Below are 27,628 nucleotides of genomic sequence, written 5' to 3'. Positions count from 1 at the left end.
TAATATCCTATAACGTATATTTTCATTTATACACAGATTACATTATACTCTTTTACAGTGTTCAGTACTTTCGTTTCAATTCTTTTCACATATCTTTTATTTTTTTAAAAAAAATTATATATTTTAAAATTTATAATATATAATTTTCTTTAATCTTAATAAATATATTTTTTAATTTCTTACTAATTTTTTACACTAATCTGAAAATTTTATCAAATACAATATATATATATTTTTTTAATATTTTTATCAAATAAACAAATTTGATTAAAGTTTGATCTTTTAGAATTTTATATAGATAAATATATAATATAACGAGACTTTTGTTATATACATTATGCAATTTAATTAACAAACAATCTTTGTATTAATATTGTTGTAAATAAATAGTTCAAAATATTATGAAATTTATTCACTTCATATAATTTTTAAAATTAATTATAAAAAAAAATTATATTGATAATATAAAAATATACATATATTATAGATTTTGTGTTAGTGATATATTATTTTTTTTTTTATTAAAAAAAAAAAAACCACCTAAAAATACGACTTAGTGTGAAGAAATCCTTTATTGTTATTTTAGTGGTAATGTAACCCTATCCTTTATTGTTATTTTAGTGGTAATGTAACCCTATCCCATGATTTATGTATGTATGGCTTCAATGAATCGCAACAAACAAAATGGACAATACTCTTTCAAGCCTAAATAAACATATCCTCTGCAGACAGACCTACCTATACGAAAGATCATTTATAATAAGAGGAGAATTAATATCACATATCCTTCGACATCAATGACATTCACCTGAAATTCAAATTGCCCAACTTGGAATCGATTCAAGAACTGCCTGCCTGCCATTCCTATGATTATGAACGATCCGACCTCTACTAAAATCTCAACTACCATATCTAACCAACAAATGGAAAACTCTTTTTCAGACAAATTAGTACTTGTTGGAGATTCTGCTGACAAAAATTTTGGAGCTGAAATATGATGGATGGAGACATTGGGTGGGGTGGGGTGGGGTGGTGGGTATTTGGCTACTAAGAATTGGCAAATTATATGGGGAAAATAATGCCTAATGAAATCTCACACCCTGACTTGGTTCCAACATGCATACCTCAAGCAGTAGCAGGAACCCGAGGCATAGTGTTTCTTGCAGTGCCATTAGACATCCCACCAGCTCGGTTCATACGCCCACCACCATTGTTGCTGAAGTTATCGGACCTCTGATATCCATCACGGTTGGAGGATCCTCCTCCCCGGTTGCCAGTCCTGTTTCCGAAATCACCCCTGCCATTGAAGTCACCTCGGTTGTAACCCCTGCCACCACTGTAGTTACCACGCCCTCTAATTCCTTCATTTCGGAACCCAGAACCTCGTCCAGGTTGGAACCTCCCTCGATTATTCCCTGGAGGTGAACCAAAAAAGATTTCATATAGAGCAAAAAGATATTATCAATAGATTGGATAATGCAGGATTCCTATCATTTACTTGCCTCGAGAATTTGTAGACCTCTTTTCTTCAACAACCGCTTGGCGCCCACCTATGGGAACCGGAGAAGCCTGAAAAATCAAGATACTCAGATATTGAAACTGTACAAGGCAGGGCACAATAAGATTATATTATTAATTTAACAAAATTGTCATTTTTGTATCACATTAAACTACAAAGCAACTTTATCATATGAAAATGAAATTCAATTAATTGAGAATATAACTTATTATTTTATATATAAATGGCTTTAGCGTGTCAGAATATGGCATGCATATCGTATCAAATCAAGCGAGTTAATTAATGGTTTTGTTTTTATTTTAAAAAAAGAATGACTAAGGCATAAAACACATAAACAATATAAACAATGTTTGTCACTTAGCTGACACAGCTCCTAACACTAATTATACTCCACTATTTGGAAAGAACACAACGTACTACCATACTTTCAGCTACCTAATTTATATTGCAGCCTATCCAAGAAACCCCACAGACATACCTCAAGGGCTTTTTGCACGGAGCTTGCCTCTTCAAATTCCACAAAACCAAAACAGAACCCTTGTTGCTGCAGAAAATACATGATAATTAATATCAGTTTGCTGTTCTCAATACTTGTAGACTGCTACATATCATGTCATAAACTAACTAAAGTCAGGCTCTAGAACATACTCTGTTGCTTCTAACTTGAATTCCATCGTTCTTGATAGTACCAAACTTCTTAAAGATTTCCTCCAGCAGTGATTCAGTAGCATTCATTGGAAGTCCTTTAATATATATTGAGCAACCATCAGCTGCATAAAGTAGAGAAAATGAGACCAGGGGAACAGCAAAAATATCAGTTTAGAAAAACGTGAGACAGGTTCATAAATTCAGAAAGAGAATGCGAGTGTCATGCCTTCACCCTCTTGGTTATGCTCATTATACGTAGAATCCAAACTGGGAACTGGTTCTTCAGTTGTGGATACAGAAGACAGGTTTGCTTGCTCCACGCTCTTTGCTGGTGCTTTACGAGCAGCAGCTGGAGGGGGTGAGAAGCTACCAGCATTTTGCTTCAGATGCATAACCTAAATTAATATCGGTAAACATTAGACGTACAGACAAGAACAAAAAGAAATGCCAATCTCACAAGCTATACTAAGCATACGGATGAAAATTAAAACTTAACCACAAGGAACCCAACCAACAACCAGAGTGTTAGACATAAACTACAAATGGTTCAAGCCAACGGGAAGCTGTACAGCATAATGACATGATAAATTGCTAAAAAATCAGGGGGCCCTTACAATAGAAGCATACGACTTCTTAGGCACTTCTTCAATTTTGGCACTGGATTCAACCACCAATTGTGCATCATCCTGAACTTCATTAATGACCTCAGCAACAGGGACTTCTTCTTCAGCACTAATCACATCTCCATTTTCAGGTGCGATGTGATTTTCTTGAGCAACAGTTTCATCAGCAGATGGAGCCATCTGCTCAGAAACATGATTTTCTTGAGCTGGAGCAGGAACTGCCAACAGTAAATGTAAAGTTGAGCTCAAACAATAATAAAAGAAGATGAAATTTAGAATCGAGACTGTCATAGTTACTTGGATCAGCAGCATTTGGCTCAACAATATTGGGTAGCCCAACATCATTGAGAGGTAATGGATTGACTGTGGCATTGTCAACATATCGGAACATGTCATTCAAAACAAAGTACCCCTTGTCTTGTGGGGCAAGGAAGAATGTTTGAGAAAAATTGCGGATGGTGTTGTCCTTCCCTGTCAGATAACCAGTTACAAGAACTTGAACACCACCATTTAAAGAATCTTGTGCATCAACTGACTTAATCTCAGCTCTAAACTCCTCGTAATTGAGTGATACAATCTTATCATTGATTCCCTGCACAGTTGAGCCATACTCATTATGTCCAATAGAAACTGGTTAAAATCTCAACCATCACCCTTTTGCTTGCATGCTTCTAACAAGAAGAATGCATTAATACAATAAATATTATGGTATTAAGGAAACAAAACGATGACAATTCAAACACCTCAAATATGGAGTATATAGAAATCATGAAGATGGCCATTTTCCAATCCACCATGAAATTGTATTACCTACTGTCATTTTGGCACATGGCCGAACCAAAAGCAAACCAAAAAAAAAACATGCATTCTCTTCCACTCGTTATTTCATGGAAATGACTACCAAGCAAAATAAGCAGTTCAGCGACTCAACAATCAACCATCACCAGACACTTTCTAGAATCAGCCAAACCCAAATTCAGAACATAAACTCATTTAGCAAACTCTGGACGTATTAGAAAACTTACTTGCATGGTGGTGGTGATGCTCATGGAACCATCCTCTTCCGGACGACCAAGTTTACTGACATCCTGATAAAACCTATGAACAAGACCCGGGGAGTGGTGCAGTATGCGATAGTACTGCTGAGCGAATGCATTCCCAACCTATTTTCAAAACAAATTTTGATCCAAGGTATATCAACAAAATAATTACAAAGGAAATGCATAAGTTTGGCTGAGGGAGTGAATATATATATATATATACACGTATATATCAAAAGACTAATTGCCATAAAGGAAGAAGAATATATATAAGCGCCAGAAAAAAATAAGAACGGAAAAAAAACACTCACAACTTGCGCAGTTACAGGTTGCTGAGATGCCGCTGCCGCCGCTTCTGCTGCCATCAGTAATCGATTATCCGACAAATACCTAACCACAAAATATAAATTCAATCACAAACCAGCCAGTGTCTACATACAACCTTCGCCGATCCTTATGTACCAATCATATAACCTAATACCACAAACACAATATCTAGAACTTTCAAGTATAATCACGAACACGAGATCTTCGAATCAGTTCATTACCTGGACGCGCGTCGGATAGGATTGAGCGAGCGCGAGAGCAAAACCGGATGCGGTCTCTCTCTCCCTCTCTTTCTCTGCTTTCAAATTCTCTAGATATGGAAAGTCCGGCGAGTATGCCCGCAGGACCGGCGGCGGTTGTATCTAGGGTTTAAGAGGAATACGGAGGCGGAGCGGCAGATCTCAAAGAGGCGCGGAGGCGGAGGGCTAACGCAAATATAATAAGAAACTGAAAAGAGAAAATTCCTTGAGAAACAACAAATAAATATATATATATAATTCTCCAACCCTTATTAGTGCGGGATCAATTTTACTAATCCAACTACACTCCAATTTTATTTTTTCTATTTTTTATTGTTTCTATAACGTGAGAATTAACATTCCAATTTGTTTGGGCGCAAAGTTGTGTAATATTCAATTTGATATTGGGCTTAATATAATAAAAATATATATTTATATCTCACTAGTATTTATTTCAATAAATTACTCCCTCCGTCCCATGTATTATGGGCCTATTACCGTAGATATGAGAATTTAGATAAAGTATGATTAGTAAGTAATTAAGAAGTGTATTAGTAAAAATAATTATTGTATAATAAAAATAATTGTGGATTAAAATTAAGATAACTAAATAGTTTAATTAAGATTAAAAAAATTATAAAATTTAAAATTTAAAATGAGATTAAAGTGTATAATTATATTTCCAAAAAAAAAATGAACAAATTATGTGGGACCGGACGAAAATAGAAAATAGGGACAAATTATCTGGCACGGAAAGAGTAAAATATGTTATTTCAACCACTCGCCAATAGTATTTTCTCAATTTGATAAATTAATATATACGAAATTATCTTTGGAGTGTGTTTGGTTTTTTTATTTCAAATAAAAAATTCAACTAGTATTATTCACTTGGACCTTGTTTTATTATAAATGCATAGTCTTTTGTAATTTTTTTTTATTTTGTTAAATTCTCTGTGTAATACTCCATCTGTCCACACATAAAATATATAATTATTTTTTAGCATTGTATTTAACAAATAATAGTATTTTAATTATAATTGGTAGTGTAATAATTTGCTCATATTTTTTTGTGGAACAAACAAAGAATGTGATATAAAACATACTTTCTACTTGGATGGGAGTATTAAAATAGATATAGAATACTTTCTTCATTTAAAAATTTAAATTGCCTGTAAATAGTAGCCGAATTATGCCAATGTTACGGATATAAATGGGTGAAATGTTGTAGATATTTTTTAATAAAATAAATGAAAAAATAATCAGTTCTTTTTATAAAAATTAAATGACAATTTATTTTATTTTACATGAAATAGAGAATTAATGTAATTTTTATTACCTATTTTATAAAATAATGATTTTAAGGCCTTATATCTTATTTATCCGCACACAACTTACATAATTATGTATGTACGTATAAAAATAATCTCATTTTGTGTAGATAAATAAATAAAAATGATGTGCATTAGTAACAATTTAAAATTTTATGTGACATTGTCGTATAAATCATCTAACAATTTTGCATACAAATTTTAATATGCTATGTATTTTTTGTTTCTTAAAAAATAAATTGTATGATTTTATTTTTTTTGTTTTCTTAAAAAATCTATTTTTTCTACGTACAAAAATAAAATAAAAATCACAATCCTAAATCCAAAAATATATACAGTTAAGATTGATTCCAACAAGACAAACATCACGAGCTCCTCACTTAACGATAAGAAGAATGATCCAAATGATCAGGAGGAGTTCAAAATTAAAAACATCCGCACCTTATAAACTAGGAAGCCAAGCAGGAGCACGGGAACGACATAACTCATAAATCGCCGCCGCGCAACACGGTGATGTGCCTCAATGGATTCGAAATGTTGACGCCTCCGGCATGCTCCACGAACTCAGCTGGCGAAAACGAGTTCCCATGGCAACCGCACACGATGGTGACCTCGTTGTTTGTGTACTTGCACAGAAATCCGGTGATTGTTTTGCCATTCGGACCATTTCCGGTGGCCGAGACACAAGGCATGTATGCTGCCGGAGATGTTGCTTTGGGGAAGTTCTTCTCTGGTTTTGCAGTGCAGGGGATGGTTGTCTCTTTTGATGCAGTTGATGCAATCTTCTCTCTTGTGCTGGTTTGGGGAATGGTTGATTTTTCTGTGAATTTGCTCCATATGTATTGTGAGATGGTTTGCTCGGCGCGAGCTTGGAGGTGTTCCAATGGAGCTTTTCCCAACGTATGGTTGCTTTGGTGACTCGATTGGCTCCCACTGTCGCTGCTGCATCCTCCTGCTAAACCACAAGGATCTTTTAGAATAAATTTGAAGTCTAGAAGATCGTATGATTTACAGAGTTTATGAACTCTGATGATTATGCTCAACACATTGATGTGAATCTCATGTGCAAATGTAGCTCAATACAGAATAGTTCATTTTCAATCGATCAGAAAACCGTATGAACAGCAAATCTAGAAACTTCCACTATAGAGAAACGCAGAGAAGAAGAACAATGCTAGAGTATCTTAATTCTCTTTTACCTTTTTGTGATATGCTCTGGTGATCGGACGAACTCCGCTCCAATGAAGATACATTCACCGGCGGGTGTGCATAGCCGTGTTGTACCTTTGGGTACAAGCATACATTCTCATAGCCATTACCATTCGCGACCTTCCTTCCCAAATCTTCTGCGAAACCATCTCTTTCCCTAATTTCTCTATCCCTAACCCTAGCTTGCAGTTTCTGTGCCTCCAGGTACACTTTGTCCTCCACAACTCGAGATTTCTTAATCCTTTCTTCTCGTTTTCTCCTCGCTACTTGTCTCTTCATAGCCTGAATCTCTTTCCTCCTCTGCGAGTCCAAACATTCCGCCCTAGATTCTCCTCCATTGCAACGAAAATCAGATCTCGAAACGCTGAAAATGCCGCCTAGATTACAGCCATTGGTATCGGGAAAATCCATCGGTCTCCCCTGTGAATTATCCTCCTCTCTGTAACCATATCTTCCGCCTATCGACAGCTCCAAACTCAACTCGAGATCATCCTCTTTTCCTTCCTTCTCCGATGGCGTCTTCAATGCATCCATATTATCGCACTCTTCCGCCCAGAATTCAACTGAAAAAATTTGTTGCGTCGAGAGAGGGAGAGAGAGGCGTTGAACGAATTCTCCTGGTTAGGGTTGGACTGAATTTGAAGCTGTGGAAAGGTATGATTGAATAGAATTAAGGAGAGACGTGGAGGTGCAGTGAGGTTTCGACACGTGGCGAGCGGAGAGCGAGCGAGCGGCCGGTTGATTGATTAATGCGGAATTAACGCTTCCAAAATCCAAAATTAAGGGTCCCTAGTCCCTTGGCTTAAACTTAATCCAGCCATCTCCATGTCAGGTTCAACCGTACCACTCGCTCTTTAATAGAAACGTGGCAGATCTGTATGACACGTGGACATTAAAAGATACGGTCATACCGATCTTGCAGTCTATTTTATGAATGGATTCGTGGGCCAGGAACAGGGTGGTCAAGCTCAGCCATACGTGGCGCAGTCATGTTTTTACACGTGGAACTGGTTGGTGGAGTTCAGGCATATGTGGTAATAAAAAATTGTTAGACACATCGTGAAAATCCGCCGCCGCTATCAGAAAATACGCAACGGTCGTACGTTCACCCCGGCACCACCGTGCTAAATTTTATGTTCTTCATTGTGGCTGATGTGGTCATATAGCATGTCCTACATATCAAGTCATCTATATTCTACATTTTTAAGGTATACTCACTTTGTTTGGCGATTAAGTATGCATTTATTTTTTGAGTACATTTTTATGGTATAGTTTGTCTGGCGATTAAACGTGCATTTATTTTTTGAGTGGAATTTAAAAAATAATATTGTCTCAGTCCACTTATAAACTATATATATTTTTATTTTGAAAAATTTAATTACAAAGTAAATATTTTATTAAATATTTTACTTTTTTCATAAATACATTTACTTTACAACACATAATTACTTTTACACTAAAAGTAAGGGTAAAAATATCATTACATTACTTTAACTATTCACTATAATTAAAATACTATTATTTTTTAAACATTAAGCCAAAAGTAAATGTTTATTTTTTATGTGGACGAATGAAGTGATATTTTAATTGTAGTCGATAGTTAAAAGTAATGTAAAATAATTTTGTTATTTTTGTATAAATATAATAATGTGATAATAAAATATAAACATTTATGAAAAAATGAGATATTCTTAAATTAAATAGTTTTGTAATCGAACAATCCAACAATATATATATATATATGCTTTCTGGCATGATGGATGTATTTTTAATTGAATTTTTAGTTTTTCCAACTAAATCATTATCTTGCTATAATAGATTGTAGGGTTTTTAAATAAAATTATAATATTTTTTAGGAAATAGTAAAAAATAATAATAATAAACACTTTTTTAAAAAAAAAAAAAACGGAGAGGGAAGGAGTAAATTTATTATTATTATTAATTTTTTTTTTTTTTTTAAGGAGAGGAAAGGAGTAAAATTTATATTATAGACTTAAAAAGAAATAAAGTTGTTGATTTGAACAAAAATATCAATAGAAATATTTTATTCGATAAAATTATGTAAATTTATTTGGACGAAGATAAAATAGTAATATGATAAAATAAAATATAATAGGTAAAATGATAAAAAAAAAAAATGGTGAAGTATAAAAAATAGTAATAAATGATTATTACTGGTTAAATAATTAATAAAGCTTTTGTCTATATATACTTAGTGCTAGTGTTTTGATTGGAGTTTTATTTAAAGATTTTTATTATTCATTTTTTAAAAAATATTAAGCAAAATTATTACTCCTCCGTCCCACGTACTGTTTTCTGTTACACTGTAGACACGGTATTTTACGAGGGATGTAATTAGTAGATAATTAAGAATGTATTAATTAAAATTAAAATAACTAATTAGTTTAATTAAATTTTTTTAAAAAAATAAAATTAAAAAGTTTAAAATGAGATTAAAGTGTATAATCATTTTCCAAATGAAAGTGACATGGTACGTGGGACACGAACAGAATCGTAGATATGGTATGTGGGACTGAGGGAGGATTATTTATTATATATATTTATATTGACCAAAAATTTAATTTTATATCAAAAATATCATATTAACATCAATTTCAAATTCAAATAAAAATTTAATTGAAATTAAGCTATAAAAAAATAATGATAGAGAAATAAATCAATTAGAAAATATATGAAAAAATATAACAAAGTGAATTAAATCGATATAAAGGACAAAACATTACAGGTGTAAAATAAAAAAAATAATCCTTCGTAAACAGACCCCTAAGGCCTCAGTTTACTTGAATTTAAACTTTGATTACTAAAATTATATTTTTTAATAGGGAGAAGTATGATTTAATTTTTAAAATATAAATATATTATTTTAAATGAAATATTATACTAAAGTAATATTATTTTTAAAAATTAAAGCAAAATTTCAATTTAAATAAAAATCAAACGGATCAATGTTCTATTTGATAAAAGTGTCTGAAGATAGTAACTTGGATTTATGATTTATAATTTATTTTTTATAAATATTTATATTAATTTAGTAGTGTTTATATATATATATATATATTTATTACCAATGATAAAAAAAAACAATCAGTTCGTTCGTTTTGAGAAATTTTTTCAAAATACAATTTGTTATGAATTAGACAGCTATATTTAAGTCTATTGTAAGTCATAAATTTTATTATTATTATTATTTATTGTTTTTATAAAATTTTTGGTAGTATGGGTGAACTAATTCATGTGTATTTACTTGCCAAATTTTAGACTGATTTTATTATTCTATTTTTTTAAAAAAAATATCAAATCAAATATTCAGTTTTTATTTATTTTATTACACTAAAATTTAATTTTATATTCAAAATATCACATCAACACATATTTATATCACATCAAACAATTATTTTAATTCAAAATTTTACTATTCAAAATCAAAATCCAAAATTAAAACCTCACAAGTAAAAACAGAAGCTTTTAGATTGCGATTTTCCACTATTTAAAAAAATAATACTCTCTCCGTCTCAAAAGAGTTGTCTTGTTTTTCTATTTTCATCCGTCCTAAAACAATTGTCTTGTTTCTTATTTAGTAATCATGATCCCGACTTTATAATAAAATTATTCATACTTTTTCCAAATTATCTATAATTATTACTTTAATATATTTTTTAAATTTTTAAAAATATAAATATATTTTAATTTTTTATATTCTATTTTATACTTAGTTTAAATTAAATAATATTATTCTTTAGTGCTTAACTCCCAACAAAACGGTTTTGGGGGGACGGAGATAGTAATAATTTATTATTAACGATATGTACTTCGATATAACTTCATCGAAATTTCCTTCAACCCAAAAGCACAAAACAAACCCACCCCATTTATCCCTCCCGATTGATCATAATCATCTCAAGCAGCGCCATTTCTTCACACAATCATGGCGGCCAATTTCTGGGCTTCATCCCACTAGTGAGTCCCGATGCCAGATTATTCTATTTCCTTTGCGATAGATCACGTATTTTTTTTCCATCGTAAGCTTAATTTAATTTAAAACTTCCGTTTTCGTTAGCAAACAACTCTTGGACGCGGAAGAGGTCGATGTCGTTCATCCACTCGATAAGGAAAGGGGTCTGACTCTTGAAGATTTCAAGCTCATAAAGCTGCACATGTCTAATTGTAAGTATAAATCCAATTTGTCTTTCGGATGGCGTTTTTTTTTTGGTGTGTGGGTGGATCTTTCGAATTTCTTGCAGTGTTTTTGAATACTAGACGAAATATTAAGAGAACTGCCTTAATTCCATTTCTTTTAATTGAATATCTATGAATTTGATGTTTTGATGAACTTTTTGTGAAATTTTACCGAGTTGCGATGGCTTGAATCTACTGCTGTTATTCTTGCTGAATTTACTGTGAGCTTATAATGTGAATGTGAAATTTGATGTACTGATGCTTGTTCCCTACTTCTTAAAACCTTGGATTTCTGTTATCTTATTAACCTTCAACTGGCCAGATATTACAAGATTGGCTCAGAATGTGAAAGTGCGGCAAAGGTTAGGGTTTTATCCTGTTTTAGCTTCTCTTGATATTCCTTTTTTCCAGTTTTTTGGGTTTGCTTAGATAGTGATTTTTGGAGGTTTTTGGAAATTTGGAAGTTTGGAAAAAGTAAAAAAGTTGGTATTTGATTTGATGTTTTGTAATGAAAAAAGTGTATTTGATGTGATATTTTTTTAAAAATGAATAGCACCAAATGAGGGAAAGTGTGTTGTATAAATAGACCGTTTATTTCTGAAAAATGTGAAATGCAATATTGTAAGCATAATGCTTTAGATAAGAGTGTCTTCATATTGAATACACTCAAGAAGCTTATAAGCCTCTGAATCTTCTCAATTTCTTTTGACTTATTTACTTGGAGGAACCAAATGGTTAATTTTACAATGGGCTTCTTTTTAATTTAAAGTAAATAATTTTTTCTTCATATGAAGCTCTTTAGCACTGAACCAAAGTATGCTTTTAATTTTAGACTCTTCTATTCTTTCATTTGGGCAAATAAATGAACTCAAATTTTTATCCAATTAAAGTAACTGAACTATGTATTTAGAACTACTTGCTCCTATTTTTACTTACATTTGATGATATGATCAACTAGAAAATCCAGAAGGTAGAATGAAATTCCAATAATGCACTTCATTTATTTCTTTATATAAATGTATATATACATATATATTTATTATTTCCCACCACTTTTTCGTGTTCATACATGTTGGTTAACTTTGCAGGGTTGTGGCTACTGCTATTGCATACATGAGACGTGTTTATGTGAGGTATGTTGCGTCTATTCTTTATTGTTAGGCAACAACCATGCATTTAGGCTTGCCTTTGAAATTCTAAATATACTAATAGGTTAACAATACAATGACTTATAATTTTTTAAAACTATGATACATGGGAGCTGATAATTAGAGTTTCACTCTCTGACTAGATTTTGGTAAAAGAAATACCGATAAAATTTAATTGTATGCTTTAATTGCTTTTAGTTTAAATTCTGAAGCATTACTTTGTTGCTGCCTCCTGCTCCATTGCCATGTGATTATCTGTTTCTTGAATGGTAAATGGTTGCCAGGTGTCTTCTCCTTAATCTATCATCATTTCGAATCTTAAATGCTAGTCCTATTCACCCTTAGTCAGACAGTTTTCACACACGACAAACATCAAGGGGTTACTTTCACAGCTTTCAAAATAATTCCGTTCATTTAACGTGTTTAGATAGATTGATTTTTGGTATGTGGTATGAGGAGTTGTGTCAAAAGTATAAATATATTATAGTAAGTTGAATATTTGACTTTTTGACATTTTGAAATGAGTATTTGAAGTTTTGTTTAACTTTTTAACTTTTATAAAAAGAATTTTTGTATTGTTTATTATTATTTTTGGGGAATCGAAATTAAAAAATAGTGTTGAGAGAACGGAGTGAATGTTCCTGAAGTTTCTTGCTCTCTACAGTTGTTTCTGCATCTTAATGTGGTTCCTGTTCTCAAAATTATCAATTATTATCTTTCCAGGCGAAGCATGACTGAATGTGATCCTCGTCTAGTTGCTCCAACCTGCTTGTACTTGGCCTCAAAAGCTGAAGAAAGCACCGTGCAAGCAAGACTTCTTGTGTTTTACATCAAGAAATTGTGTAATTTCTATATTCTAATATGCTTTGTGATTGATATGATATCAGTTCACTTTCACCGTTATGTATCAACATTTTTGTATTGCAAATTTGAAGGAGCCACCCTCTGTTTTGCAGATTCAGATGAGAAGTATCGATTGGAAATAAAAGAGATACTGGAAATGGAAATGAAAATTTTAGAAGCCCTGGATTTTTATTTAGTGGTTTTCCATCCTTATCGGGCACTACCACAGTAAGTTTCTCCACATGTATATGCGTGTGTGTGTGCACGCGTGCATATTAACCATAGTAGGGACAGTCTTGTTTATTGTTTACATTCATTGGTGTTCAATATGTTATAAAATTTTATTAATAAACCAAACTGGAATTTTCTGGGCATTTGCATAGAGTAAATCTAAATCTACAATCCCAATTCATTAATTTTTCTCTGGCTGTATTTTCAAAATTCGTCAATTTGAACAAAGGTAAAATTAATCAACTGAAAGATTGATTCAAATTTCTTTCCCATCTTCTTCCATATTTAAGTTCTATTGTATTTTTCTTTGCATTAATTCTTCCTATGAAATGCAATCACGCCAGCTCGTCAGTAGGAAACCTTTCAGATGATCGACGCGTGGCAATGTGATGCATTGCATAAAAGCATTCTCTCTTTGGGAATCCAAAACCTGTATAATTTTTTCCCCTAACTGCAACTCTACTAAATTATAGGTTGCTTCAAGACGCTGGAATGAATGATGCGACTCAATTAACTTGGTTAGATTTTCAGATGTCTTTCCCTTTTCTTATTATAAAACAGAAATTCGTTGGATCAATGTCACTGAAGTTAGTGTGATGGACACTGAACTGACACGTTTTTGCACTTGTCTGTGGGCATGCTGCAGGGGAATCGTGAATGATACTTACAAGATGGATCTGATTCTCATACATCCTCCTTATTTGATTTCATTAGCCTGCATATATATTGCAAGTGTCCAAAAGGAGAAAGAAAACACAGCCTGGTTTGAGGAGCTCCAGGTCGACATGAATGTGGCAAGTCATCCTATCTTGTCATTCTAGATTGGAATTCATTTGAAACTTAAATTTTGTTTTGTCCTCATTCTTGGTTTGCAAATTGCAAGATCAATATGATTAAAAGCAAGGGAATTTGATTTATGACTGGAGATTTATATAATTCGGCTAGCTCAAATAGTATCCTGAATTTTATTTCATTTTTTCAATTGGGAACAACTGATATTGAGTACAAATTATACCTTAGAACTGCCTATTTATTTGCATAATCACATCCCAATGTATGATGTGGTACAGTCGTATGTGTTGTTGTATAGTGATGCCTCACTAAACCAACTGACCAAATAATCATATGGCACATCACAAATATCCGTTCTATGGTTTGTTTTAGATGTTTTAACCTGGTTAACTAGTGTGCTTTACCACCAGAGTCTTGAACTTCTTGAAACTTTTTTGAGTGTTCATCTGTAGACTTTGAAGATATTTTGCAGGGTCAACATTGACAAAAATCTAATCAGATATTTACATGTTTCATGATATTTCAGCTAGGGGACTCCCCGATAATGTTTAGGGCCAAGGCATACACATATAACTGCCATTTCAAGAACCAAACACAACCAATGCTCACAAATATATCAGTCTTTTATTCCATCGATAACTATTCTTGTTTGCTCAAATTTGCTAGCTGGTGTTCATATGATCAGACTTTCATGACCACAAATCTGTACAATCCTAAAGTTGTTCCATAGCTGGATACTAACACTATTCACAATATGATAAATAACTTAATGTCATGCTGCAGTTGGTTATTCAGATTTCAACTAGAGTAATATCTTTGCAATTCTGGAATGGTCGTAGGCATACATCATACTTTAATCTACACAAGGCTACAGCCTCTTATCACCTCTGAATTTAAGACATCCATGGAAATGTATCATGCCTTATTTTATGTTGGTCAATTATGGAATTTACATCGATTAATGTTCCCACTCATGAATGTCAGTTTTAAACGTCCGTTTTTATACTTCTTGCATTTTTCTTTTGCAGTATAGGACATAAATATTGTTTATACTATACTTCAATTTATGTAACATAAATTAAAAGGATTGTGAACCGTTGCCATCATCATCATGCTTATTATTCCTAAACTGTTTCATTATACACAACAATAAGTGGAAAGGGTTTGCACTTCTCCAAATTTAGATTTTGGTTGTTAACCTTAAGTCTTTATTTGCATCATCATGGATACTTGCCCTTTTGCTTCATGAGTTCATTTCATTCATATTTGAACTTATTTGTTCATAAGGCCTCCCACTGACAATGCGTGCCTGTTTGGGATGTTTATATGTCTAACTCTCCACCTTTACTCATTCTTTCTATTATTTTGCCTGGTTTAATTTGACAGGTGAAGAACATTGCAATGGAGATACTAGACTTTTACGACAGCCACAAATTGATAACAGATGAAAGGGTTAACGCGGCCATGAGTAAGCTGGCCAGGTAGGCGACGGCTGGTTTAGGGTAACTAACCCCATCTCATTGTTCTATATCTGATCCTTAAGTAACCAACATAATCCTTCTAAGCTTATTTGCTGGTGAAGCATAGGGAAAAAAAGCGAAGACTTTTCCCGTGCATATTAATGTATAACAGTATCTTGATTCGGGCCTGGAACCCGATCAAGAATCCCTTAGAATTCTAGATAAGCTAAGAAGTGATGAAGTACCCCTGAGAGAATTATCTTTGGTAGAGTAATGGAATGCTTCACTTCTCTTCTCTTGTCATGTTATATGTTTAAGTTCTTGGAACATTGGTAGCTATTCTGTTGTAAACATGTGCCTGAATATAATCCCTTAGGAGTGAATTCAAACACAAATCACATGAAATGTTCGCATATCTTACCATAAGATCAGTCCTTGATCTCCAAATTTTGGTGACAAGGATATTGATTCTTTGATTGTACATGGGCTCACCTAAATCCCTTGTGTTACTTAACTATGTGCTTTATTTGTTCACCGGATTGCTGTCAATTAGTAGTAATGTAGAAACTCACATAATCTATTGTTGTTAAATTTGGATAAAAACAACTATAGTACTTCTGTCCAAGGCTAATGAGGTGTTCAACGTTAACAACAATTAATTGTGGATGATCATGGAATATGTCATTAATTTGGAGTGGGGTTGAATTTGTACTCTGGCCTTGTTTATTTATGTCGATTCTATATTTAGGTGCGAGTCGGTTCTATTTTTAGGTGTGAGTTTTGCATAGATTTTGCAGCAATAGGTGTATGTTTTATATGTGTAGTAGATTTATGTTCTGTAAATTTGGATTTTGTTTGTTTTTATTATATCAAATAATTATTAACATGAAGAAAAGAATTTAAAACAAATAGTTGTAGTTTGCTTGGTTTTATTTAATCTGTTAAAATTTGCTTATATAGTAGTTGTCTATATTAAAAGAATGTGTTTATTTTGTATTTTATATAGCAATTTTTTATTATAATAAAAGTAATTTATATATAAATATAAAACATCTTTATTTTTCTATTACAATATTAGTTTTCTTTGTAGGTAAATATTAAAATCATCTTACATATTGTTATTAATTAATAAAATATTATTACAAATAACATATGATAAAAATATAATAATATTATATAAATACACATATTATATCATATAAAGACAAATAATATATAAATTATATTAACATAATATATATAGACAAGGCTCACACAACATATAATATAACATATATAATAAAAAAATATATAAAAACAAACAAGATATAAACATATTAGAATTGATTTTAACATACAAAACATATAAATACAAAATATGTATATATATTTTTTATTTACCATTAATATATGTTTTATTTGTTGTTCAATTGTATACTGATTTCACAGAGTATAAAAATTAAACAAGAGTAATTAAATGACAATTAAAAAAATTGAAAATAAATTGGAATGATAGTATTATGTTAAATAAAAATAAATACTTTAATTTAAGTGTTTCACATTTGCTGATTGATTTTCCCATTCAGTCCTATATGTAACCCCGGAGGGATCATCAGCCCCCTCTCTCCCGGCATCGGATCACCTGTCCAAAGTCCACTTACATATAATGTACACCCTCTACCCACATTGGATGTTTGCATTAATGTATCCAAAGTCCACTTACATATAATGTACTCCATTCATCCACGTTTGAATGTTTGGGTTAACGTAGATACAAAAATTTATAATAAATATAATTAGTAGATAATTAAAAATATATTAATGAATTAATATAAATAATTATAAATTAAAATTAAGATAACTAATTAATTTAATTAAAATTTAAAAAAATTAAATTAAAAAATTTAAAATGAAATAAAAAATGTATAATCATTTTTCGAAAAAAAAAAAAAGACATGAGATGAGAAACGGATAAAAAAAAGACAATGTGAACATAATAGGTGGGTATATACGTACACGTATGTATATGTATGTATATATGCATATATATATATATACAGGTTGTATATATTGTATGTGTATGTATACTTGCATAATATATATATATATATATGTGTGTGTAAGCGGACCGATTGCTAATAAAAAAGTGCCCAATTTTTGGTACCAGCCCTTGAAAAATAACAATTATAGTAGCCTACGACAACACTGGCAATTAAGGATCCATGCATTATTATCGAACATCAAATTCATTAAAATGACATGCATGATGACGTCATTAAATTAACACAATAATAGTAATTACGAATTAAGGAGTATCCCCTCCAACTGGTCGACGAAGTCCGTCAGCAAAGCGTCCTGAAAACCACCCTCCCCGTCCTCCGCCAGCACCTCCTTCCATTTCCTCTGATTCTCCCTCACCCCTTTCCCCACCGGATTCTCCCAAACCCTAACCATCAAACTCTCCACCGCCCCCCGCACATCCTCCCTCCCGAAACCCCCGTCCTCATCCCTCCGCCGCACCTCCACTGCCGCCCCCCAATCGCCGGCCACCAGCCGGCTGTTCAAGTACTGGTCCCCCTTCTGCGGCAGCAGCACCACCTGGCAGTCGCTGGTTATGGCCTCCAACACCGAGCTGAACCCGCCATGGCAGAAATAGCACCCCACGCTCGGGTGGGCCAGGATCTGCCGCTGCTGCACCCACCCCGTCGACACCGCGCCTCTCCCTTCCACCCTCCCCAGAAACCCCTCCGGCAGCGCCCTCTCCAGCGCCGCCGCCGCGCCGGAGGGGAAGTTCAGAATCAGCAGGAACGGGAGGCCGGTGAGCTCAAGCCCTAATGTCAATTCCCTGATCTGATCGTCGTTGAGGAACGTCTCGCTCCCGAACGAGCAGAAAACCACCGATTTGGTCTCGAATTTCGACAGCCAATTCGCCCATTTCTCGTCGAGAATCTCGCCGGCCGGCGGCGGCGGGACGAGCGGACCGGTCAGCAGAACCGGCTTTTTGAACTGCGACTTGATGTAGTCGATGTACGGCGCCTCCATTTCGTAGCAGGTCTTAATAACAAGCGCCGAGCAGCCGGCCATGCCGGCGATGATGCGGTCGTACACGCAGGGCGAGCCGTAGAAGCTCCTGAACAGATACTCGAAGTCCCGGGCCTCGAAGGTCCGGACCCCGGTGACGGAGGTCTCGGGGAACCCGGGAGGCGGGAGCTTCAGGTCCTCGAAAGAGGGAGACGTGGCGGGATCTGGGCGCCTGGCGGGGACGGTGAGGTAAGCACTGGACAAGGCGGTGAAGACGCAGTAAAGGCACGACTTGATTCCGAGATCGGCGGCGATTTTGGGGAGCCATTCGTGGGCGAAATCGAAGATGACGAAATCGGGGCGGGGTTTTAATTCCGACAGGATTTGTCTGATCTGCGGCTGCATCCGGTCGAGGGCGACCTTGAGGAGCTCGGCCTGGAGGGGGGTGAGTTCGGCGGTGCTGCCGGCGTCCGGCGGGAGGCCGTCGACGGGGGGGATGGTGAGGGGGACGATGTCGGAGTTTTGGAGCAAGGGTTGGATTCGGGGGACGATTGGGGCGGCGGAGAAGAAGGTGATCTTGAGGCGGCGGCCATGGGAGAGGTAGTTGGAGAGGTGGATGAAGGGGGAGATGTGTCCGAAGGCGAAGAATGGGAACATAACCAGGTGGAGATTGCTGCCATTGGCTTTTGGATCCATTATTACAGTGTCTGTAGGAAGAGGATGGGTTATTTATTAGAGGGAAGGAGGGTAGATGGGAGGAGGAGGGGGAGGGATTTACGATGTTGGACTCAACTGAACTGAACTGGAGTGTGTACGTACGTACGAGAGTTGAATAAATGATGTTGTACTTTGTTTGCACAGTGGTTGTTGCCTGCTCATTACTGTTGCTATTATTCTTATTATTATTATTATTTTTTTTTTACTTTTTTTTTTTCGCAGAATGGTTGTTGCCAATATATAATAAAAAATATATATATAATATAATAAAAGACAATAATGTCAATAATAAAATAGGAAATAAATCTGCTCCATCAGTATGCCCTATCATCAATTAATTCCATTAAATCTGCTATTTTATTTAAATTTTCCCATAATAGGGCAGACTGAATCAATTTTATCGTTACGCAGTGGGTGATTGGGTTCATTTATAGGTAACGGAGGATTAAATGAACTTCAACTGAATTTACAAAAATACCCTCCCATTCCTACCATAACACTTCAAGGTATTAATCTGTAGTTTCGCAGCGTTATAAGAAAGCCTCCTGGCTCATATAATATCCCGACATACCAAATGTAGCCGGATATGCAATTGATTTTCTACCATTCTTCGATTTTTTTTCTTTAAAAACATCAAATTATATATATATATATATATTATATATAGAAAAATCAAATTTTCATTCAAAACTAATCCCCCACTCTGCAACAGACTACTTATCCCACAGCATACCATAAATTTCGTCGCTCGGCGATACCCGATCCTTCCTCATTTCGACCAAAATATTCCTCGCGCCGTCAATTTTTCCCCTCCGGAGAAGACCAGCGACGGCAGCCGTATACGTAACGATATTCGGCGGGCACCCATCTCGTCTCATAAGATCGAACATCGCAAACAACTCAGCCATATCACCTACTCGGGAGATCCCAACAACCAATATGGTATAAGTCACAACAGAAGGAACCAAACCATACTTCAACAGTTTCGCCAGCATCGAATTTCTCGCGCCAACATTACCTTCCTCGCCGAAAACATGAAGAAACACATTGAAAGCATGAGGCCCCGTCATCGTCAAACGCCACTCTTCGATCATTTTCTCGAACAGGAAAACGGCGTAACTAATTTTCCCGGCCTTACAATAACCATCGATAATAACAGTCCACGTCACCTCGTCGATACACATTCCAATCTTCATCATTGTTCCCAAAACAACGCTCGCTAGCTCGAGCCTTTCGATTTTGCAAAATGTGTCGATCAAAGTGGTATAAGAAACTCCATCGGGTTCAATCGAGAACGAGCTCATCGACTGTAGAATACCAAGGGCTGCATTTACCCGACCAGCCCTGCAAAACCCGTCGACGAGAATATTAAAAGTAACTTCGGTAGGAAACAACCCGTCTCGAACAATCTTCCTCAAAAGCACGACGGCTTGATCAGGCCTACCGGATTTACACAGCCCTTCCATGAGCTCGTTGTAGGTCCGGATATTCGGTTTGCAGCGCTTCTTCTTCTCCATTACACTAACCAACTCAAACGCCGAAACCAATCTTCCTTCTTTACAGTAACCATTTATCAGAGCATTATAAGTTTCGACGCCCGGATTCATCCCATCTTCGAGCATCTTCCTAAACATTCCATTCGCCTCCTCGATCTTCCCCTCCTTACACAACATATCTAATAGGACTGTGTAGGTGTAGACATTCGGTTTGCAGCCGTTCTTCGCCATCTCATCTAGCAAAACGAATGCTCGATCAACCAACCCCCTATCACACATGGCTTTAATCAAGACTGTGTATGTTCGGGTACTCGGTCGACAGCCATTTCTACTCATCTCCTCCTTCAATCCAAATGCTTCGTCTAACCTCCCCGATTCGCATAGGCCATGAACAAGAATCGAGTAGGCAACACTATTAGCACCACAGCCCATCAAAGCAAACACTCTAAATGCCTCGGCTAGATCAAGAATTCGACAGTTTCCCAACACTAATGAAGCATAGATATAAACATCCAAATCGAATCCAAGTTTCAAAACCCTAGAAATGAAAGTTAGTGCAGCTTGTAAATGTCCATCCTTACACAGAGCATTGATAACATTCCTGTAATCAATCTCACTCGCCACAAATCCAATTTCCGCCATTCTCTTGAACACCAAAAACGCCATCAAACCCATACCAAGCTTCGCCAGACGCTTCAAAAGCAGACTGAAACAATAATACTTTATCCAAAAACCGTAAACTCGCCGCAGTTCTTCAACGGCGCGAATGAGCTTCAAAACGTCGTCGTGAGAACTACAGCAGTCTTTAATCAAGTAAACAATTGATTTATCCACGACGGCGTACAAATTATCGGACGCACACATATACATTAACTTAATTCTACTGTCCATATCGTAGCAATAAGTGGAGTGTTTGCATACCCATTTGAAGAACTCGAGACAGAGCGGGGCATCCTCGCTGTGGAGGTTTATGATTTTGGGAACCAAGAGAGGGTTCAAGTGGGAGACGAGGGACTTGAGACGCTGATTCTTTTCCCAGTGGGGATTCTTCAAAAAGGCCGAGATTGTAGAAACGGTGTCGTCTGACTGCTGTGGACGAGTTGCAGAGCAAAACGGCAACAGCCATTGGAAATGAGGCTTGAATAGGCGGCCTTCAGGTCCGATTGCACGAAGAAACATACACGAGCCGCGATGGAGGGATTCTATTGCAATTGCAGATCAAATTAGGGCTCTTTTAATGTTGGACATAGTTTCCGTTGGCCCCGAGTTGTTTTCTGCATTTTCACGAAACAGTCGAAAGGCAAATTGCAAATTACTATGATTTATTTATTAATTATTAATTCTTTTTTTTTGTTTTAAAATTCAATTGCAAATTATGATTTATTTATAGGTGTATTTTGACAAATGAATTATTTCTAATTTTCAATTCTTTTTCTCTATAAGATTGAATCAGCCAGCGGCTTATTTTCCTTTTGTTACAGGCTGCTGCGTAAATTATTAAGCCGAAAATAGGTCTTCAGGTTGAATAGGTTACTTAACTAACTCTAATTCAATCCATTTACTGCATCGTCGGGTTTATTATTTATCTGTTATATTAGTTTTTATTATATATATATATATATTTTTTTTTTATAACATAAAAATCCGCTGACATTAGGCCAACTATGAATGATGTCTTGAGACTAATTTTTATTTATTATTATTATTATTATTATTTTTTTTTTATAAACATGGAATCTAAGTTAGTTGCTATCCGAAAATGCACTTGGGGTGTGTTTGTTTGGGGGTTTGGATTTTGAGTTGGGATTTGAATAGTAAAAATTTTGAATTTGAATAGTTGTAGGGGAAAAAAATTGGATGAATAGTGGAAATCTATCAAAATCCTTCAAACAAACACACCCCTGGTGTAAACTTCAGCCGAATCTATCCTACAAACTAAGCCCGTTAGATAAGTCACACTAGTTCAGAGTCGAAAACCTCAACGTGTCGATCCGCATACATAATCGAATTGTATCGTTTCAGTTTTTGCGAGTTCCAGAAGGTAAATTGTAATGTAGATTAACTCCATTGAAGAACAGAAATTAACAAGACTACTAAATTAAAGCATATAAAAAATAAACTGACAGAGTGCAGAAAACATCCTCGACTCTTTGTAAATACATACATATGATCTATAAACCAAACAACCATACAGCCAACTTTCTTGCAACTAAAAATTCTTCAACATAACATCAGATCACACCAGACCACACCACAACAAGATTGAAATTTAGTTTTCTAAATTAAGGCTTGACGATGATCTTACCGGTGGCATGGCCGCTCATCGACTTATCCCAACCATCCTCAGCTTTACTCAGAGGAACCTCACAGTCGATCACCGTCTTCAGTTTCCCATCTTTCGCTAACTCGATGACGGACTGCAAGTTCTCCGGTTTAATCGCGAGGAAATACGGCACCAGCTGTTTCTTCGAGAAGGTGATTTTCTGCAAGGCGACGGTGCAGAAGGCGGCAAACTTGGGAGTGAGATCGAACACTTTCCCATTCGGGCTGAGGTTCGGCTCGAAGACTGACCATGGCGTAGCAGTAGCGCAGTGGATCACTGCGTCGTACTTCTTGCCCGAAGGACTTTTCAGAGCAGCTCCTTCTGGGGTCTTGTAATCGAGAACCTCGTCTGCTCCGAGGCTTCTCACTAAATCGATGTTACGGGCACCGCACGTGGCTGTGACGTGAGCGTTCCCCATCTTTGCAATTTGAACAGCGTAAAGACCGACGCCGCCTGAGGCTGCTGTGATCAGGATGTTCTTTTGGGGGCCCTTTCCGTCGAGTTTAATCCCCACAGTTTCGGTGATGACTGTTAGAGCTGTTAGGCCTGCGCCGGGGAGGGCTGCGCCTTTGGCCGTGGAGACTTCGGGAGGCCTCAGAACTACTAAAGTCTCCTTGCACACACAGTACTCTGCCATTGCACCTCCTGACTGTTTATTGAAGATATGAATCGCAGAAGAAAATGAAAATTGTTAAGAAACATTTGTTCATTTCACATGGAGATGTTCGGTAAATTCTTGAATAATTTTGGAGTGCTTACAGTTGGGTTCAGCACGGTGATAACTTTATCACCGGGTTTGAAGTTTTTAATTCCCTCCCCAACCTCAACCACTTCTCCGGCAACATCACCGCCTGCTCCAGTGTAAGGTAAAGATAAGAATGAGGCCAATTATTGGAAAAGTTTTCGATAGTATGCTATGCCATAAACGATAAAATCTGAGATAGGAACAAGTTGATGTCTAAATAATATAATGAACATGATTTCTCAGCTATGATTTATTGTATCCTATAGGGCATGGATTTAAAGCAGAAGAGCATAGTTCTAACCGATATTTTGCTTGAACAATTCAGTGGATTCACACTAATTAAGGATTTGCTGTAATCTTACCAGGTATCATAGGAAATTTCCGAGGGAACAAAGGGCGAAGCATGCCGCTCTGAATTTTCCAGTCAATAGGGTTAATGCTCGCCGCTTCCACTTTCAGCAGCATTTCATCTTTACCAGGCCTAGGAACAGGAACTTCAACATGCTGCTAGAGTGTTAAAATTTTCAATAACTTAAACTTGATGACATGAATCTCGAAAAGCACTCATAATTGCAACACATATATTGGGCCTTGCAGTTTACTAAGATGTCAAAACACGAATGCTACACAAATACTTAGATGTTAAAGAGCATCTTAGCAATTGTTAGAGAGGCCAAGGAGGAATTCCATTCTATCTGCCCAAGTGCTACTTTGCAATCCAATACGAAATCTTAGCCCTAAAAAGTTTGAGAAAATGACTCAACGCTTCACAAATCCGTATAATCCAGAGAATTCATTTCATAGATGAACCACACAAAATAAAAATATAAAAAATCGGAATATACCAGAAGCATGCACAAATTAGACGAAGCAACAATTTGAGATTCGATTACGATAGAGCAAACGGCTTAAACGAAGAACTCAACAACACGCTTTAAGCAGACAACGGGAATTTCAAACTCCACATTCAGTTTTAAGAGAACAACAAACAATTGAAACCAGAATTTCCTCCTAGAACTATAACCACCAAAAATCAAAACTCTACCTTCAAGGCGGAAGCTCCACCGCCATAGCCATTGTACTGCACTGTACGCATAAGCTTCCCCTCCATGGTCTTATGATTTTAATCAATGAAGTCATCCATTTTTGCTCCTCCCCTTTATATATAAAAAAAAAAATCATAAGACGGAAATTTTTTTTAAAAAAATATTATTCCTTACTGATTTTCCAGAAATATTTTAATTATTCAGCCGCTTCAGGAGAATGGGTCATAAACTTATATTTGTTGTTTTTTTAAGTGATAAAAAAAATAAAAATAAAAATAAAAATTAATGAGTATATTTCTATATTACTACTGAATATCATTAGTAATTACATATATATTTTATTGGTAATTACATTTATTATACATGTCTTATTAGCAATTACATACTATTATTGTATATGTAATTACATATATTATATATATCTCTTATATAGTAATACATTTTGGTAAGAAAGGTAAATAATTTCTTATCATCACAATTTCACGGATATTATTAGTTGTCGCTTTCTCTTGTTTATTCTAAAAATTATTTATTTTGGTGAATTCTTGAAGTCATAAAAGGGATTTAATTTTATTTATTTATTTTCATAGGTAAGCCAAAGTATCAACATATAATCATTAGTCTTGATGTTGTTTAAATAAAAATAATAATATTAAAAAATAAAATAAAATTTGGTTTAGTAAGATCCCAAATGAAATGCAGAATAACAGTTGAAAATAAAAATGAAAGCAAACTAATAATTTAAATAGATAAATTATAATAAAAATATATTATTAAAAAATAACTTTTTAATAATAATAATAATAATAAAATTGTTGTCAACTATCAGATTAATCTTCACGCAAAATCAATGTTGGTCAATTAACGCTATGTGTAAAAAACATTGTCTTGACTTTTGGCACTTAATTTGCATTATTTAGAATTGAACAAGTAAAAATAAAAGAAAGGATTTGTTTATTTATAATTTTAGATACAAATTTATATTATTTACTTTTTTATAAAATATTATTTAAATATAAATTTAAATCAAACATATTATTTAAAATCAATTTCAAACTGGAGTCGAATAAACTAAAAAATATTTACATAGCCTCTTTAACAAATAAGAAAATTATTTGTGGATATATGTAATTTATTTTATGGCCTTAATTTTCTTAATCCAATTATCAATTATGTTAATAAAGTCAAATTAATTCATCTTGTTTTTTTCACGGAGTTTTAAAAATATTAATATTATATTGGAATAAAGTAGAAATAAAGATAAAAATACTAAATTATCTATTAGTATTTATAAAAATAATGATATTTGTGTAATATATTGTAATTTGGAAGGGTATTTGTAATGTTAGGTAGACGATACAATTACTTAAAAAATAAAATGAATACTTTATTATGAGACGGACCAAAATAAAAAAATTGATAAATTATTAAGAGACTAAGGAAATATAATATTTTGAATAAAAAAAAATATACTACTGTCACATACAATATACAATTGATATAAAAAAAAAAACTTGAGTTAAAAGTAGTACTCCTCCATCTTCTAATTTTTATGGTCAAAACATTTTAGTCTTGATATTAATAGGTGGGATTTTGATTGAAAATTTTATTTTTTATAATAAAAAATAGTAGTATAATATTTTATGAAAAGAAAGATATAAATATTATTAAAAGACAAACAAAATTGAACAAAATTGTCGAAGATTAATATTATATTTTTTAATTATATATAATACTCTTTTCGTCCACAAACTAATGTCTTACTTTTTTTATTTCGGACGTCCAATAATTATTGTCATATTTTCTTTTTTAAACACAAATTTTATATTTTTACACTTCATTTATTTATTACTTTTAATCTCTACCGTACAATTAAGGGCAAACTTATCAATTCATAATAAAAAGATAATTATCTAAAAAATTGTGCAAATATACTTTAGAACAATGGAAATTAGATGGATGAAAGTATTTAAATTATCAAATTCTATCCAAAATTTCAAAGCCACGTGAAGATTGATGACTTGACTGAAACAATGTCAAATAATTTGAGCTGACCCAATCCTCTGACCTCTGTAAATATAATTTTATATGGAGTAATACATATAAATATTTATTTGGAAGGAAAATTTGATATATATATGTTCTTTAAAAAAATATATATTTGTTTGGATTCAAGATTACTTTTGACTTATAGAAATCAGAAAAGAAGAAACAAGCGTGAACAAAAAAATTGAGAAGAATATGTTGTGATCGTTTGTGGAGTATTACCACAATTTTACCATTTATTAATCATTTTTCATCTTAAAAATATTTAAATAAATATATATATTTTAGTTTTATATTATATTAAAATTTAAAAGTTTACATTTTAAATATTATATCATACTTAATTTTACGGGTTCCATATAATTTAAATAAAAACTCCAATTAACATAAATCAATTTCGAAGTACTATTTGGTTTATTACAATTTGTTTAATTGTTTATATTTGTTTAGAATAATTAATACTTTATTCGTGTCAATTTGAAATACTCATTTCTACTATTTTTATCCGTCAAACTTCAAATTATTATTATTATTTTTAAAAAAATAATCATATAATAATATCAAAATATTTTTACTTAGATTTATAAACATATTATTATTTTATATATAAAGTTAATAGACAAAAATATCAACAAAATTTATACACTCTTA

General features: G+C 34.0%; 6 protein-coding genes across 7 annotated transcripts; 1 reads left to right on the top strand and 5 right to left on the bottom strand.

The window, feature by feature from the left end:
* Positions 1-735: 735 nt before the first annotated feature.
* LOC127252015 (nuclear transport factor 2-like) lies at positions 736-4,621 on the bottom strand. The gene is made up of 10 exons (XM_051276011.1): positions 4,379-4,621; positions 4,142-4,220; positions 3,816-3,953; positions 3,088-3,382; positions 2,782-3,008; positions 2,394-2,562; positions 2,168-2,289; positions 1,998-2,063; positions 1,509-1,569; positions 736-1,421 (listed from the first exon to the last, which is right to left on the bottom strand). Exons 2-10 carry the CDS (start codon positions 4,193-4,195, stop codon positions 1,126-1,128), a joined length of 1,428 nt encoding a protein of 475 aa, XP_051131968.1. The 5' UTR covers positions 4,196-4,220; positions 4,379-4,621; the 3' UTR covers positions 736-1,125.
* A 1,456-nt stretch (positions 4,622-6,077) lies between these two features.
* Positions 6,078-7,547, bottom strand: LOC127252020 (ninja-family protein Os03g0419100-like). 2 transcript variants are annotated; one of them, XM_051276015.1, is made up of 2 exons: positions 6,924-7,547; positions 6,078-6,679 (listed from the first exon to the last, which is right to left on the bottom strand). In XM_051276015.1, the coding sequence occupies exons 1-2, from the start codon at positions 7,465-7,467 to the stop codon at positions 6,210-6,212; spliced, it is 1,014 nt and encodes a 337-aa protein (XP_051131972.1). In that variant the 5' UTR covers positions 7,468-7,547; the 3' UTR covers positions 6,078-6,209. The 2 variants fall into 2 exon arrangements, with proteins under 2 accessions (XP_051131972.1, XP_051131973.1); XM_051276016.1 differs by having other exon boundaries at positions 6,078-6,676.
* Positions 7,548-10,765: 3,218 nt separating this feature from the next.
* On the top strand, positions 10,766-16,085 carry LOC127252021 (cyclin-C1-2-like). The gene is made up of 9 exons (XM_051276017.1): positions 10,766-10,911; positions 11,012-11,118; positions 11,453-11,492; positions 12,219-12,263; positions 13,002-13,120; positions 13,235-13,349; positions 13,826-13,870; positions 13,999-14,146; positions 15,531-16,085. The coding sequence occupies exons 1-9, from the start codon at positions 10,880-10,882 to the stop codon at positions 15,627-15,629; spliced, it is 750 nt and encodes a 249-aa protein (XP_051131974.1). The 5' UTR covers positions 10,766-10,879; the 3' UTR covers positions 15,630-16,085.
* Positions 16,086-17,590: 1,505 nt separating this feature from the next.
* Positions 17,591-19,448, bottom strand: LOC127252016 (anthocyanidin-3-O-glucoside rhamnosyltransferase-like). Its single transcript, XM_051276012.1, has one exon. It carries the CDS (start codon positions 19,298-19,300, stop codon positions 17,882-17,884), a length of 1,419 nt encoding a protein of 472 aa, XP_051131969.1. The 5' UTR covers positions 19,301-19,448; the 3' UTR covers positions 17,591-17,881.
* A 288-nt stretch (positions 19,449-19,736) lies between these two features.
* On the bottom strand, positions 19,737-22,096 carry LOC127252011 (pentatricopeptide repeat-containing protein At3g07290, mitochondrial). Its single transcript, XM_051276008.1, has one exon. The coding sequence runs from the start codon at positions 21,994-21,996 to the stop codon at positions 20,035-20,037; it is 1,962 nt and encodes a 653-aa protein (XP_051131965.1). The 5' UTR covers positions 21,997-22,096; the 3' UTR covers positions 19,737-20,034.
* Positions 22,097-22,889: 793 nt separating this feature from the next.
* LOC127252010 (chloroplast envelope quinone oxidoreductase homolog) lies at positions 22,890-25,035 on the bottom strand. Its single transcript, XM_051276007.1, has 4 exons — positions 24,931-25,035; positions 24,248-24,389; positions 23,900-23,991; positions 22,890-23,789 (listed from the first exon to the last, which is right to left on the bottom strand). The coding sequence occupies exons 1-4, from the start codon at positions 24,994-24,996 to the stop codon at positions 23,100-23,102; spliced, it is 990 nt and encodes a 329-aa protein (XP_051131964.1). The 5' UTR covers positions 24,997-25,035; the 3' UTR covers positions 22,890-23,099.
* Between the last annotated feature and the right edge of the window lie 2,593 nt (positions 25,036-27,628).

Source organism: Andrographis paniculata, unplaced genomic scaffold (assembly GCF_009805555.1).
Source record: "Andrographis paniculata isolate CXL003 unplaced genomic scaffold, ASM980555v1 Contig45END, whole genome shotgun sequence".
Classification (NCBI taxonomy): Eukaryota; Viridiplantae; Streptophyta; class Magnoliopsida; order Lamiales; family Acanthaceae; genus Andrographis; species Andrographis paniculata.
The sequence above is the reverse complement of the archived record's forward strand: the minus strand, read 5'-3'. Positions and strand labels throughout refer to the sequence as shown.